The sequence below is a fragment of the Maylandia zebra genome, linkage group LG4, assembly GCF_041146795.1.
Source record: "Maylandia zebra isolate NMK-2024a linkage group LG4, Mzebra_GT3a, whole genome shotgun sequence".
Lineage (NCBI taxonomy): Eukaryota > Metazoa > Chordata > Actinopteri > Cichliformes > Cichlidae > Maylandia > Maylandia zebra.
In genome coordinates this window covers 29,482,785-29,496,120 of record NC_135170.1, presented here as the reverse complement: position 1 = coordinate 29,496,120, position 13,336 = coordinate 29,482,785, and the positions used below count along the sequence as shown (strand labels likewise).

General features: G+C 40.9%; 1 protein-coding gene across 2 annotated transcripts in view; it reads left to right on the top strand.

The window, feature by feature from the left end:
• The window catches only part of LOC101487267 (SH3 and cysteine-rich domain-containing protein 2), a 79,797-nt gene that overhangs the window by 48,841 nt on the left and 17,620 nt on the right, over nt 1-13,336 (top strand). For both annotated transcript variants that reach the window (XM_076883361.1, XM_076883362.1), the window contains 2 exons: nt 11,342-11,690; nt 13,015-13,109. In XM_076883361.1, the coding sequence (XP_076739476.1) occupies nt 11,342-11,690; nt 13,015-13,109 (444 nt within the window). The remainder of the gene's footprint in view (nt 1-11,341; nt 11,691-13,014; nt 13,110-13,336) is intronic.

Here is a 13,336-nt window from a genome sequence, read left to right as displayed (position 1 = left end):
CACAATTTTTGCACTGAAGCATCACGAGGGACTGATGGTGATATTCACCGCTTTTGAGGTGGCCACGATGAACCTGTGAAAATCAGTACAACAAAATTAAAGCCATGACATTTCCTGTTCCCACTAGGTGGCGCTGTCCGTATTCCCGACAATGGGCACATCAATCTGTTCAGGGCGGGTCTGTCATCATGCCTGTAAAGTCTGGTACTGATCAGACTGGATTTCATTGAGTTATACTAATTTCTTTCTTCATGGCGTGACATCAAAGTTCGCCATGCTGCTGGGGTCACACCCTTTTGCGAAAAGTCACAGTTTTCACTGTAACCCAAGACCAACTCCTTAAGGCTTTTCTGGAGAAATTTGAGGCTGCAGATGTCACCCATCACTATACTGTACCCCAAAGTGTAAAACATGACATTTCCTGTTCCCACTAGGTGGCGCTGGCCCTTATGTCAAATATGGCAGTTGAAATATGTTCAGGGGTGGAGCCTTATCATATGTGTGCTCTTTGGTCAAGGTCAGAAAATGTATGACAAAATGAGAGGCAATAAGATTTTCTTGGCGAGTCATCGAAATTCGCCATGGCGCCACGGCCTCATGGTATTGTGAAAACTCAAAAGCTCCGCAATTTAACATGGCACAAGGGTGTAGTTGACACTGTCCAAATTTGAAGCTTATACGCCCAAATCCCAAGGAGGAGTTCGTTAAAGTTCGAGGCATGGAAATGGCAAAATTAGAGCCAAAATGTCACCTTCTCTTCCAAATGGCGGACTTCCTGTTGGGTTTGCGTCAATGGGCCCACAGACTTTTTTGTTCGTCTTGGAATGATACACATGTGTGCCAAATTTCATACATGTAGCTCAAACCATGTGGTCGTAGGGCTGCATTTAACAAGGCATAGGTGGCGCTCTAGAGCCATTTCCCAGTGCTCATAAGTAAAACCATTAAAATACAAAATTTTTCACCAGACCTGGCATGTGTGCAAAATTTCATGAGTTTTTGAGCATGTTTAGGCCCTCAAAAAGGCCCTTGTTTCGCCTGAATAATAATAATAATAATAATAATAATAATAATAATAAGAAACGGAGCAGATACAATAGGGCCTTCGCACTCTCGGTGCTCGGGCCCTAATTAAAGCTGCAAGCAGCGTTATGAGGGCCCTCGCACCCCCGGCACGTCGAGCCACTGCCAACACCTCAAACCGGCACGTCCGATGTGATGTCACATTGATGGATTTCATGCTTTTAATCACCAGCTAACATTTCATCTTATTCAACCAGGATTATAGTCATGCCACTAGGTGGCGCTCTAACCATTATTGACAAATAGCATAACAAACATTTCCAAGCTCGAGTCTCATCACACCTGCGACCTTTGGGAGAGATTGGACATTGTGTTTTTTAGTGACAGCAGATTACTGCTTTTTGCGAGTGATTGAAACTCTACGTGCCGCCATGACCACCCCGTTTCCCTGAACGGAAAAAGCTTCGCAATTTAACATCACAAAGGTCTTTAGATTCTACACACTGAAGAATGCTTCAATATGATGAAATCCCTTGGAGGAGTTCGTCAAAGTATGAGGCCTGAAAAGGGGGGAAAATGTCATCAAAATTACACATTAATTTTAAAATGGCTGACTTCCTGTTGGATTTGGGATATTGCTCCAAGAGACTTTTTTGTACATCTTGATATCTTACACAAGCTTACCAAGTGTCAGACTCATAGATGAAACACAGAGCAGGGGCTGATGTTTTGAAATATTGTAGGGGGCGCTGTGGAGCCATTTTGCGCTATTCAAGGAAAATGATCACATGCCAACAAAGCCTTCATCCATTTGGAGGTGTGTGCCAAATTTCAAGCCTCTATACACTTGCCAAGACCCTCAAAAGCCACTTCATCTTTCATGTTGAACAGCGTTGCCACCAGGGTGCGCCGTTCAGTTTAAACTCACAATTTTTGCACTGAAGCATCACGAGGGACTGATGGTGATATTCACCGCTTTTGAGGTGGCCAAGATGAACCTGTGAAAATCAGTACAACAAAATTAAAGCCATGACATTTCCTGTTGCCACTAGGTGGCGCTGTCCGTATTTCCGACAATGGGCACATCAATCTGTTCAGGGCGGGTCTGACATCATGCCTGTAAAGTCTGGTACTGATCAGACTGGATTTCATTGAGTTATACTAATTTGTTTCTTCATGGCGTGACATCAAAGTTCGCCATGCTGCTGGGGTCACACCCTTTCGCGAAAACTCACAGTTTTCACTGTAACCCAAGACCAACTCCTTAAGGCTTTCCTGGAGAAATTTGAGGCTGCAGATGTCACCCATCACTATACTGTACCCCAAAGTGTAAAACATGACATTTCCTGTTCCCACTAGGTGGCGCTGTCCTTGATGTCAAATATGGCAGTTGAAATATGTTCAGGGGTGGAGCCTTATCATATGTGTGCTCTTTGGTCCAGATCGGAACATGTATGACAGAATGAGAGGCAATAAGATTTTCATGGCGAATCATCAAAATTCGCCATGGCGCCACGGCCTCATACTATTGTGAAAACTCAAAAGCTCCGCAATTTAACATGGCACAAGGGTGTAGTTGACACTGTCCAAATTTGAAGGTTATGAAATCAAACCCCAAGGAGGAGTTCGTTAAAGTTCGAGGCATGGAAACGGTAAAATCAGAGCCAAAATGTCACCTTCAATCCAAAATGGCGGACTTCCTGTTGGGTTTAGGACATTGCCATAATAGACTTTTTTGTTCGACTCTCAACGTTATATAGGTGTACCGACTTTCAAATATGTAGGTCATACCCATACCGGGGGCTCGCGTTTTACATTTTTCTAGGTGGCGCTACTGAGCTAATTTTCCCTGGCCATGTCTGAGAACATTAAAATACGTAAATTTTCACCAGACCTGACGCGTGTGCAAAATTTCATGAGTTTTCGAGCATGTTTAGGCCCTCAAAAGGCCAATTCATTTGCCGGAATAATAATAATAATAATAATAATAATAATAATAATAATAATAATAATAATAATAATAATAATAATAAACAGAGCAATTACAATAGGGCCTTCGCACTGTCAGTGCTCGGGCCCTAATAATAATAATAATAATAATAATAATAAACAGAGCAATTACAATAGGGCCTTCGCACTGTCAGTGCTCGGGCCCTAATAAGAAACGGAGCAGATACAATAGGGCCTTCGCACTCTCGGTGCTCGGGCCCTAATAATAATAATAATAATAATAAGAAACGGAGCAGATACAATAGGGCCTTCGCACTCTCGGTGCTCGGGCCCTAATAATAATAAGAAACGGAGCAGATACAATAGGGCCTTCGCACTCTCAGTGCTCGGGCCCTAAAAACCCATCAGTTTGATCATCTGCCTTTGGTCTTTCAATCTATTGAGTTCTCTGTGGTGTGGGATAGATTCAAAATTAACCATCAACCTTTATGCTAGAGGAACTCATCCTTTCGAATGAATTAAATACCTGGCCATTGAAGTGTCAAAGTAAAAATGCAGAGTTTTTGTCAGCTTGGCTCTGGAGGCTGTTCCTCACATAAAAATACACAGCTACAGGGTGACATTTTTGAAGGAATCTAATCAGACACATAGTCATGTGTCCGTGATGGTTTTTATTAGACAACAATGACGGGGAGGAAACGAAAGAGGTAACAGATGCTCCCCAAAATCCACCAGCAGCAAAATCCCACCAAAGATGGATATCGTAAATCAAGAACAGAGGAAAACAGTGCCAGAAGATTATGAGAAGAGGAAGCGCAGTCTCTCTCTCCAGCTCCCAACAATAATCTGTAGTGTATTGCCAAGCCTGGCAGAAATGTGAGTGGTGGAGCCAATTAGATGCCCGAGTAGCAGTCATCAGCCTATAGTGTTGCTCTTTTTGTGCAGAGCAGTTTGATCTCTCTGGGCTGTTGATGCTTTGGGAGCTTTTTCTGTGATGGAGGTGCACAGGTAAACATCTTCTCTCCTGGATGAACACACAGGATGATGTCTGAGCGCAGAGATATAAAGGCGTAAACATGTTTTTGGTTGATATACTTGTTTGTCAGCTTGCCTGCTGAGTAATTACAACTCCCACAATCCATCCGTGTGTCCACTTCGCATTCTTCATTAAACCCTCTTAAATGGATGTGAGCGCACAACACACACACACACATATGCAGCTGACTGAGAGATGAAAGGTGACTGGCTTTCCCTACAGTGAAGCTGAACTGTCTCAGTTTCAAAGCTAAGTTACAATTAATCTTAAAGAGCTTACATTCAAATGTATCTTTTTGTAATGGATGGCTTTCTTTTTACGTTGAAACGTCCAAAAAACTTTTTTTTTCTTTTGGCTATTCAGGAAAAGGCAGTTTAACAAGGCTGAGCTGTATCACCTTGTTTTCACTTTGTCCAAAACATCAACTGGGAACAGACAACCAGGAAGTGTGTTTTAAATAGTAGCCTATTATGTGTTCTTATACTAAAATAGTCTTGATTAAATAGTCTTGGTCTCGATTAAATTACAACCAGTTAGTTGTAATATCAGAGTCGTCAGGATTGTAATTAAAGCAGTATTTAAAACCAAAATAATAATAAAAGAAAGAAAGAAATAGAGCCTCCAGTCTAGCTAGTGGTTGTGTAAAAACTGGTACACTCAAAAAGGTGATGCAAGTGTGCACGTTAAGCACTATTTACTAAATTCAGCAGTGGTACTGAAGCAGCACTAAACAGAAGTGCAGTAGGCTCTATTAATGGTGCTACTACATTATTAGTCACCAATTTATCCTGATGGAAAAAATTTAAGTTGTGCCAAATTTCAATCCATAAAAAAACTATTGAGACATTTAACTGAAATTACCACCCAAACCGCAAACTTCATGGTCAGACTAAAAGAAAATGGATTTGGGTTTTTACCCCAGGTGGTAATAAACACCTCTGTAATGTAGATGGTTCTAAGAAAAAGCACCGTCTTTATCGACATCTCTTTTAATTCATTTAAGGATAAAGGAGTGGTTGCTGTGAAGACAGCATCGAAGACATCGAAGACAGCATCGAATGGGAGAGAACATTTCACTGCATCACTTTTGATGGATACAGCAGTCATCATTTGTCATAAAGCAAGCAGGTTTTATCATGTGCACCTGCTCATGTTCACACAGGCCATAGTCATTACTGCCATTCAGGTTGAACTCTTCCTAATCATCTAGCAGGTGCATGATTTCTGGTGTTTTCGCTATATTTCGGATGTACAAACATCTTTAAAGTGACGCTCACACTTTTGGCTTTTTCTTCAGAAGGGGATATGACACAGATCAGATAGATGTGAGCAGGTAAGTAAGTCAAATCAGGAAGCTGAAGTGGGCCAAGGTCGTCTTTAATCAGTGTAACACCTTCACTGCTGTGATGTTTATTAATGTGACACTACAAGGAAAAGTGTGAGATGCTGAAATACTGGACACTAGAAACCTACAGGAGCACAAAAGATACTCCACACTGCTATTCCACAGAGATCATCTCTGCTGTTAAACAGTCCTTGAAAGTGATTGTGTGTGTGTGTGTGTGTAAATGATTGACGGTGTGTACATGCATGTGTGATAGTAGCAGAACGTAGGAGGCAGCCTGTGATTATGCATCTTTTCTCATGCACTGAGAGCAGGAATTTGCCAGGATGCCATGCATAATAAGAAATTTCGATCAACCCGAGAAATGTTGGGACATAAAACCGCTCCACATGTGCTCCTTGTAATCATAAATACAGCTGCTCGCTCATATTTTTATTCTATGTGATTCTTTTTCCCGCTGTTGTGTTTCACTTTAGTAAAATCTTCGCGTTTGTTCGGTTACAACTGTCGGAGAAGAGTTGAAGCCACACAGTGAAAATAATTATATGCTGAAATCCATGTACCTGGTATTTGATGGTGACAGTTTCCTCTGAAATGACATATTCTGCTGATGACCTAGAATTGGAGGGAGCCAGGAGACTGTGTCTTTCAGAGCGCAGTTATAACTCGGTTATCCTTCTTAAGGCTGAAATATCCTCACTTAGAACAAGGTCAGTCACTATGACGTGCATCATTGCAAAAAAAAAAGAAAAGAAATGTACCTCGTTTTTTATAGCGCAACTAGCTGGAGTGATTAAAGTGGAAATTCAAGGGTAGACAAATTAAAATATTGATTTAAGGTCATATAGACTTGAATACTGGTTTTGACTTAAGGCATGGATCAATTGCAGTAACTGTTTTTTCCAATCCGTGCAGCACGTTCTCTTTACTACTGCTGATGGCAGAGCAGAAAATTGGCACACTTCAGGAGTGATGGGGAAGAAAGGGAATAAGTAACCCCCCCCCCCCACACACACACACACACACACACCCTTGCACACCTATAGAGTTTTGACTTATAGTAATCCTACTGGTGTTACATTTCTAAACACTGAAAACATGTGATGCAGGCCCCACTCAGACCATCTCACCAAATTCCAGAGTGCCTATATTATCCTCATATTCCCAGTGGGACAAAGGCTTTGTTGTTGAGTCTTGACCTCTGGGCAGACTGGAGCATCCCATAAATATCTCAGACTGGCCCCATTAAATTTTGATGGCGGTATTCGAGTGACATAAAAGTCTTATCATTGAATTATGACTAGTCAATCCTCGCTGTTCCGCTGTGGAGAATTGATTTTGTACATTTATGCTGGCAACATGTGAGAAAGGCAGAGGTCTGTTGTAATACGGATCGAAGATGTGAAAATTGTGGGCTTTTACAGGTCTGCTGAGACAGCTCGTCAGTCTGCTTTGCAGCAGTGAGATAGGAGCTGCTCAAAGAAGACTGACTCTGCAGATGTGTGTAAATCTGTGCAATATTTTGCATTTTGCATCACATTATTAGTCATGTATGAGTCACAAAAAACGTTGAGGGAGGAACATTAGCAGGCAAGACTTGATCCAAATGCGTCTTTTTAAGCTGAAACGGGTTGAGTATTACTTGGAGAAGTGCAGTTGGGGAAGAAGTGACAGAAGACTGAGGCAGGTCCCGTTGCAGGTCACAGGGATTTTCATAAAAGGAATAATCAATAAATAATCAGCTATAAATCTGGGACTAAAGTGTGGCATATATCGCTTCTGACTCATCGATATCAGCATCTCACCTCATGTGCGGTGGTGCACATGAATGTGCAGTGAAGCTCCACATCATACTTGATGTCAACATCGGCCTTGAGTCAGAAGGATTATTCTTTCAGATAATGTTCAAATGGAAGAAAACGGGAATGCTTTTCAGACCCGCACACTGACAGATGATTAGATTAGCTGTAATTGAGACATGTGCTCTATAGCTGGAGCTGTTATGCCAGCACTCAGCCACTCTGATTGAAAGAGCTCTGCTCAAGGCTGTGATGCTGCACATAAAATATGAAGTCAAAACAACTTTGTACTGTTAACATCATTAAAAATATATTCCACCCCATTATATAGTTTATAAGTCGTAATGTTTCATGAATCATTTTGCTTACATTAGTAAGTCATTATTGAGAAAATATTACCAGGTTGCAAACATGTGGGTTTTGCTGTACCTGCTTCAACACCAAATTTATTTTACCCCTCATTAAAAAAATGAATTACTAATGCAATTCGAGAACAGATCATTAGATGTTAATCATTATTTATTTGATAAGCATAAATTAGATGCTTGTTCATCCTTACATGACAACTTTTTTAACATTTTTAATCTGACTAGAATAAGATCACACGCAACAAAGCAAAAGGCATCTCTGGCTTTAGACCTCTCTGCAATAAATCATTACTTGTTATTAATCTCTGGCTCTCTTCCACACCATGTCTCTTGTCTTGTCTTCCTCCCCTCACCCCAACTGGTCAGGGCAGATGGCTACCTCTGCCTAAGCCTGGTTCTGCCAGAGGTTACTTCCTGTTAAAAGGGAGGTTTTCCTTTCCAGTGTCACCAAAGTGCTTGCTCATAGAGGGTGATATGATTGTTGGGTTTTTTCCCTCTATGTATTATTAGAGGGTCTACTTTACAATATAAAGCGCCTTGAGGCAGCTGATGTTGTGATTTGGCGCTGTATAAATAAAATTGAATTGAACTGAATCTCCCAAACTGAAAGTTTTAAGTTATGCATTAGGATCACTGTGGTGCATAGTTCAGTGAAACCCAGAAAACACATGGACATATCCAACGCACTAATTGCCTGCATCCAGGCTACCCGCCTGTGAACATGCATCTATAAGCATCATAGAAGACATGCTGCACATTTCCTGCAGCTAACAACACTTGTGTGTCAAGAAGCTGCCATAAATAGGTGAACGAACACTTGCAGCGATTCAGCTTACAATAAGAAACCCTAAATCCCCAACCAGAAGCTAAGAAATGCAAATCCTGCAAAATGTCCTTGCCCAGATTATATGTATTTAACGAAGCAGTTGGTTACAAAGCGGCGTACTTTATTTCAAAGTTCTAAAAAATAAAGATAAGAATAACACCCTTCGGTGCTCAGAGATGTCTAACAGAGATATAATGAATTGTAGTAGTCCACAGCGTACCTAATCTTCATCAATGTAATCTAATGAAGGGAAATAATTTCACAAATAGAGGAAGCATATGGAGTGTGCAAATGTACATTCAGTTACACTCCTACAGTTTTGTTTCTTTTGCGCTGCATCGATGTGTTCCTCACACACACAGACACACAGTCAAATAGACAAACTGTCTTCATAGCTTATTCCCAGACTCACAGAGCTGTAAACAACATGTCCCTGTTAAGTGATTATGTTTGGTGCTGAGCAGAATGAGCACAGACAGACAGAGCATGTGCGCAGAGTGTATGTAGCCTGCTGATGATCTGTCTCCTCGTCTGTCTGTGTTCATCCGTTCTTTCCTTGCGACGTGACCACACCCTCACACAGCGTTACCCCTTCCATCGCATGTCATTGTAACAAATGTCTGCCTGTCCCCTGGGAAACTAGCATCATCAACCGTACATAGAGCTGGAGGCAAATGTCAGGAACCATTCATTTATCTAGTCAATCAATGTTAGGCATTCTGTAGATAACTGATGTGATGCCTGTTGATGTGATGTTTTATCATTTGACTCTTAAGATTTTGAAATGCACTGAACTTAAAGAACTGGTTTGGTTATTACACCTAATGTAACAGTGTTCCTGCAAAAGCTGTTAAAAAGTTAACTGGTAACCGGCCAGAAAAATGATTGGGTATAAAAAGGAGCGTCCAGGATGAGTCTCTCAGAAGCAAAGATGGGCAGAGGTTCATGACTCAGGCAAAGGCTGTGTGGGCAGAGAAATCCACAAATCCAAGTTAACACTCTACCATACAAAGAATAAATTGTAAATATGATCCAGGAATGCTGCAACCATCTCTGGGGAATTTAAGCTATACTGAGGCAAAAAAAGAAACCTGTCTTCTTGTGTGACCAGTCAAAATGTGATATTCTTTTTGGAAATAAAAGACACTTCTCCAACTTAGTGAGGAGAGGTACCATCTAGCACATATGGTGTTGACAGCACACTATAAAGAACTGAACTCTGTAATTTTCCTGTCTATGCTTTCTGGCAGCCTTTCAAACATGTCTTGGGACACTGGCTGCTTTTTTACTCATTTTTTGCCCAGTGGTAGTACCTGACCATTTTCATAGGAGTGTTTTTTACTTGTTAAGCCATTTAACACTGAACTATGAATCATTCAAGCACAAACTCAAGGTATGAACCAGTGTTGTCTAGACATAACAGACAACTTAGCAATGAACTAATTTTAAATTGTATCTTTAGGCACTTTGTTACTATCGGCCTATTACAAAACACAAAACAAGTGTAATTTTATTCCATTTCTTTATTTGAGTCCATGAAAAATGCTAAAAATGACACAGTTTGACAAACATAAAGTTGTATTTTTCTAACAACAAGGTGATTTCCAAACAGCGATTAGCCAAAATTTAAAATATTTCTGCTTCCTGTGTAGATTGTCCTTAAAAAAACCTGAGAAAGCATGACAAGAAAAAAAGAAAAAATGTCAGTTCTGAAAGCTTTCTACAGAAGATGAACACAAAATCCTGAAGAAAGCAAAGACCTGACAGAGTACCTGAGAGATGCATCCAATGCACACTGCCAATGCAGTAAAACTATACTTGGACAGAAAAACAAACATTGGAGCACCACTAGTCATGGATTGGCCTCCCCAGAACCTGGATATTAACATTACTGAAACAGAGTGGGATCATCTTGAGTGAGAATGGAACCAAAGGCAGCCAACATCCAAAGAAGAGCTTCAAACGTCCTTAAAAAAGCCCAGAGAAACATTTCCTGAAAAATACTTAAAGAAATGACAAGAAAACTAGTGTAAGAGAGCTCGGACCATACCACATACTGACTTTCAAGCTTGTTATAATATTAAAGCATCTGGATTTTATCTCTTATACTGCATTGGCATGCATTTTTCATGAATGTTTGCAGATATGAATTGCCACACTTATTTCTCATTTTCCTAATCTTCCTAATCAACTTTCTTTATCTTTTGTATAGAACTTCAGAAGATCTGTACTGATATGGGTTTCCATTAGCTTCGATGGCATAGGCAACTTGCAGATCTACAGGGGGACCTTGCTGCATATTGATGCTTAATAATACAATATGTACAGGCTTTAAAGCAGCTATTTTTACAGTCCAGACAATGCTCTTTTCAGGGTAGTCCTTGCTTTTTTCATGATGCCAAACTACACGTTGTACATAAAGCACCATTATTCTGTAATAAAAGTCTGGGTGCTGCATAATAACCCTTTACCTGTGTGTATTCACACATGTTGTTGGTGTGTGAGTTGAACCACTTGTGCTCACTGCAACCGTGTGGCCTCTTTAGTGGAGCCGGCGCTCACTTTAAGGGCCCTGGTGATGGGTTGTTGATAGATGATCGGGCTGAATAAACTCTTGTTTCGTTTTATCACAAGAGTCCTTCTGTCACTACCACTAAGCCAGTACAATTTATACACATAAGAAAAAGCTTATCTTGTTCAACCAAAAGCACAAGCACCCCTTTAAAAATATGAATTCGATCTCGCTGAAGGGGACAGGCAGCTCTTTTATTAATGTGTTGTTTCCTTATGAGGTGATATTGCTTTACATGAGTCAACTTCTTTCCCTAAGGTGTACTGATCTGAACAGAGTGTGATGTTTATGGATTCCGGGATATTGTCTGTGCTGTCTTGAGGGCACATTGGACATTTGTTATTGCTTCTTGCTTATCTCGTGTTTATTTTTAATGCATTATCTTTGTCCCTATGTCTGTCGATGTGTGTCCGTGGGTGCAGCTCCAGAGACTAAAACGCTCATTGTCCTTCAAGACCATGATGCGCAGTAAGAGCGTGGAGAACTTCTTCCAAAGGTCCTACAGCGATGCCCGCCTGCCCCAGGATTTCATCACGGACCCGCCGCCTCCGTCCCCCCCTCTGATGCCTGGCTCCCCACTTGTTGGTGACCGGTCACCATCAATTTCACCATCTCGCAGTCCCAACCCCTCCATCTCCTCCCACTCGCCCTCACTCAGCCTTTCTCCATCACTCCCCGCCAAGCCTCCCCGACCCCAGATTACCCACTGTTTCCAGGACCACATCTTTCGAAAGCCCACCAACTGCCAGCATTGCAAGCACATGATAGTAGGTAAGGTGCCCGATATTCTCACTGGACATGGTCTTTGGTGATACACTTACTCATGAAAACTAAAGACTGAAGAGTTTAGATGAAAAACTTTGAATTTTGTGTAAAATTATTATTCAGGACCTATGATTTATTACCACTTATGTGATTTTAAATTTCCTGTAAAGATGAGAGAGTTGGTCATATGAACAAGCAAGAAAATTTGGACAAGTAATTGGTCTTACTTCTTTTTTTTTCCAAATCTAGTTGGAAGTAGGCAAGTGGGCAAGTGCATCTGGACAATTGTGGAACTTTCCACTCACCATTAAATTTACTTCACTTAAATCCATGCAGACCCTTGCAGATTTGAAAGCACAGAGACTACAAATGTGGTGTCAGTCTTCTCATACAGCTCCATATCAGACAGAAAACGAGCATATTTAAGGTGCTCAATTACCTCAAGTGGTACAAATAAACAAAATAATAATGATTTCCTGAGAAAAGTGAAGTTTTTAAATCTCACCTCACTGCTTCCTTCTTTTTTCTCTCCTCGATTTAAGTCATTCAATTAGATCTGGACTTTGCTATAGCTCTAGCGCAGATGTGCGCTTTTGTTCACCTCTAAGTGCTACTAGCTTCTAGTATTTCTGCTAAATCTACTTCCTGTCACTGTGACTGATTACAGTCTCCAACCTGCTCCCCCGTGTTTGCTCCTGTGCAGTTTTTTGAAAATTTATTGTTGCATCCTTAGTGGGTTTATTTATGCAACGCATCACTTCGCTCTAGATTTATCTCTGCAGACCCGAAACAAAGTGTAGCCTCTTTCTCATAAGCTGTTAAACTAATTTTATTTCTCTCTCTAAAACCACTATTTTTCTTGAGCAACCCAATTTATTTGATTGTTGTTTCTGCTCTAATACAGACCTGTCGATATAATCCCCATCTGTGACAAATTCAGAAATCAGTGATCTTTGTTTTCTAGGATAATAAGGACTCAACTCCTTAAAAATACAAATGTAAATGACTCAATGCCAAATCGATTATAATTAAAATATGTCCAGCTGTTTTCCAATCTCTTTAAGTTGTTTTGCAAGAAGAGCTGTTCATTATGAAGCTGTTAGTGTGAGCTCTGGTTGCAGTGCCAGCCTGATAAAACTGGGACAGGGTTTGATTTCATTCTCCACCTGAACAGAGAAAAACCTGCACATATGATGTAAGGGCCACTTTGTTCTGTTAGCACTTTCTGCCGAGTGCACATCTGTCGCCTGCTGATTTTTTTTTCTTTTTGTGACTGCTTCAATGTCAGTGTCCCCTGCTTTCATTCTCTCTTCTTTATCCCACTCTGCAGGAAACTCCAAACAAGCTCTACGGTGTAAAACGTGCAAGATGGCTGCTCACCTGTGGTGCACCTCAGAACTATCGCAGCAGCCGTGTCATGGGAAGGTGCGAAATACACACACCAAGAGTTTGATGTTGCCCTCATTTATAGCACTGAGAGTTTCTCTCAGCGTAGTCACTAACTGCACACTTTGGTCTGCTCAACTCTTTTAAACTGATTCTGTTCCCTGATTTAGCACTCTTCAGTGGAAAGTGATTGTTGCTTTCATGTTTTTCCATTGCACTTCATGCCAGGCTATTGCTATGATAAACCATCTTCTTCTGTGAAATGA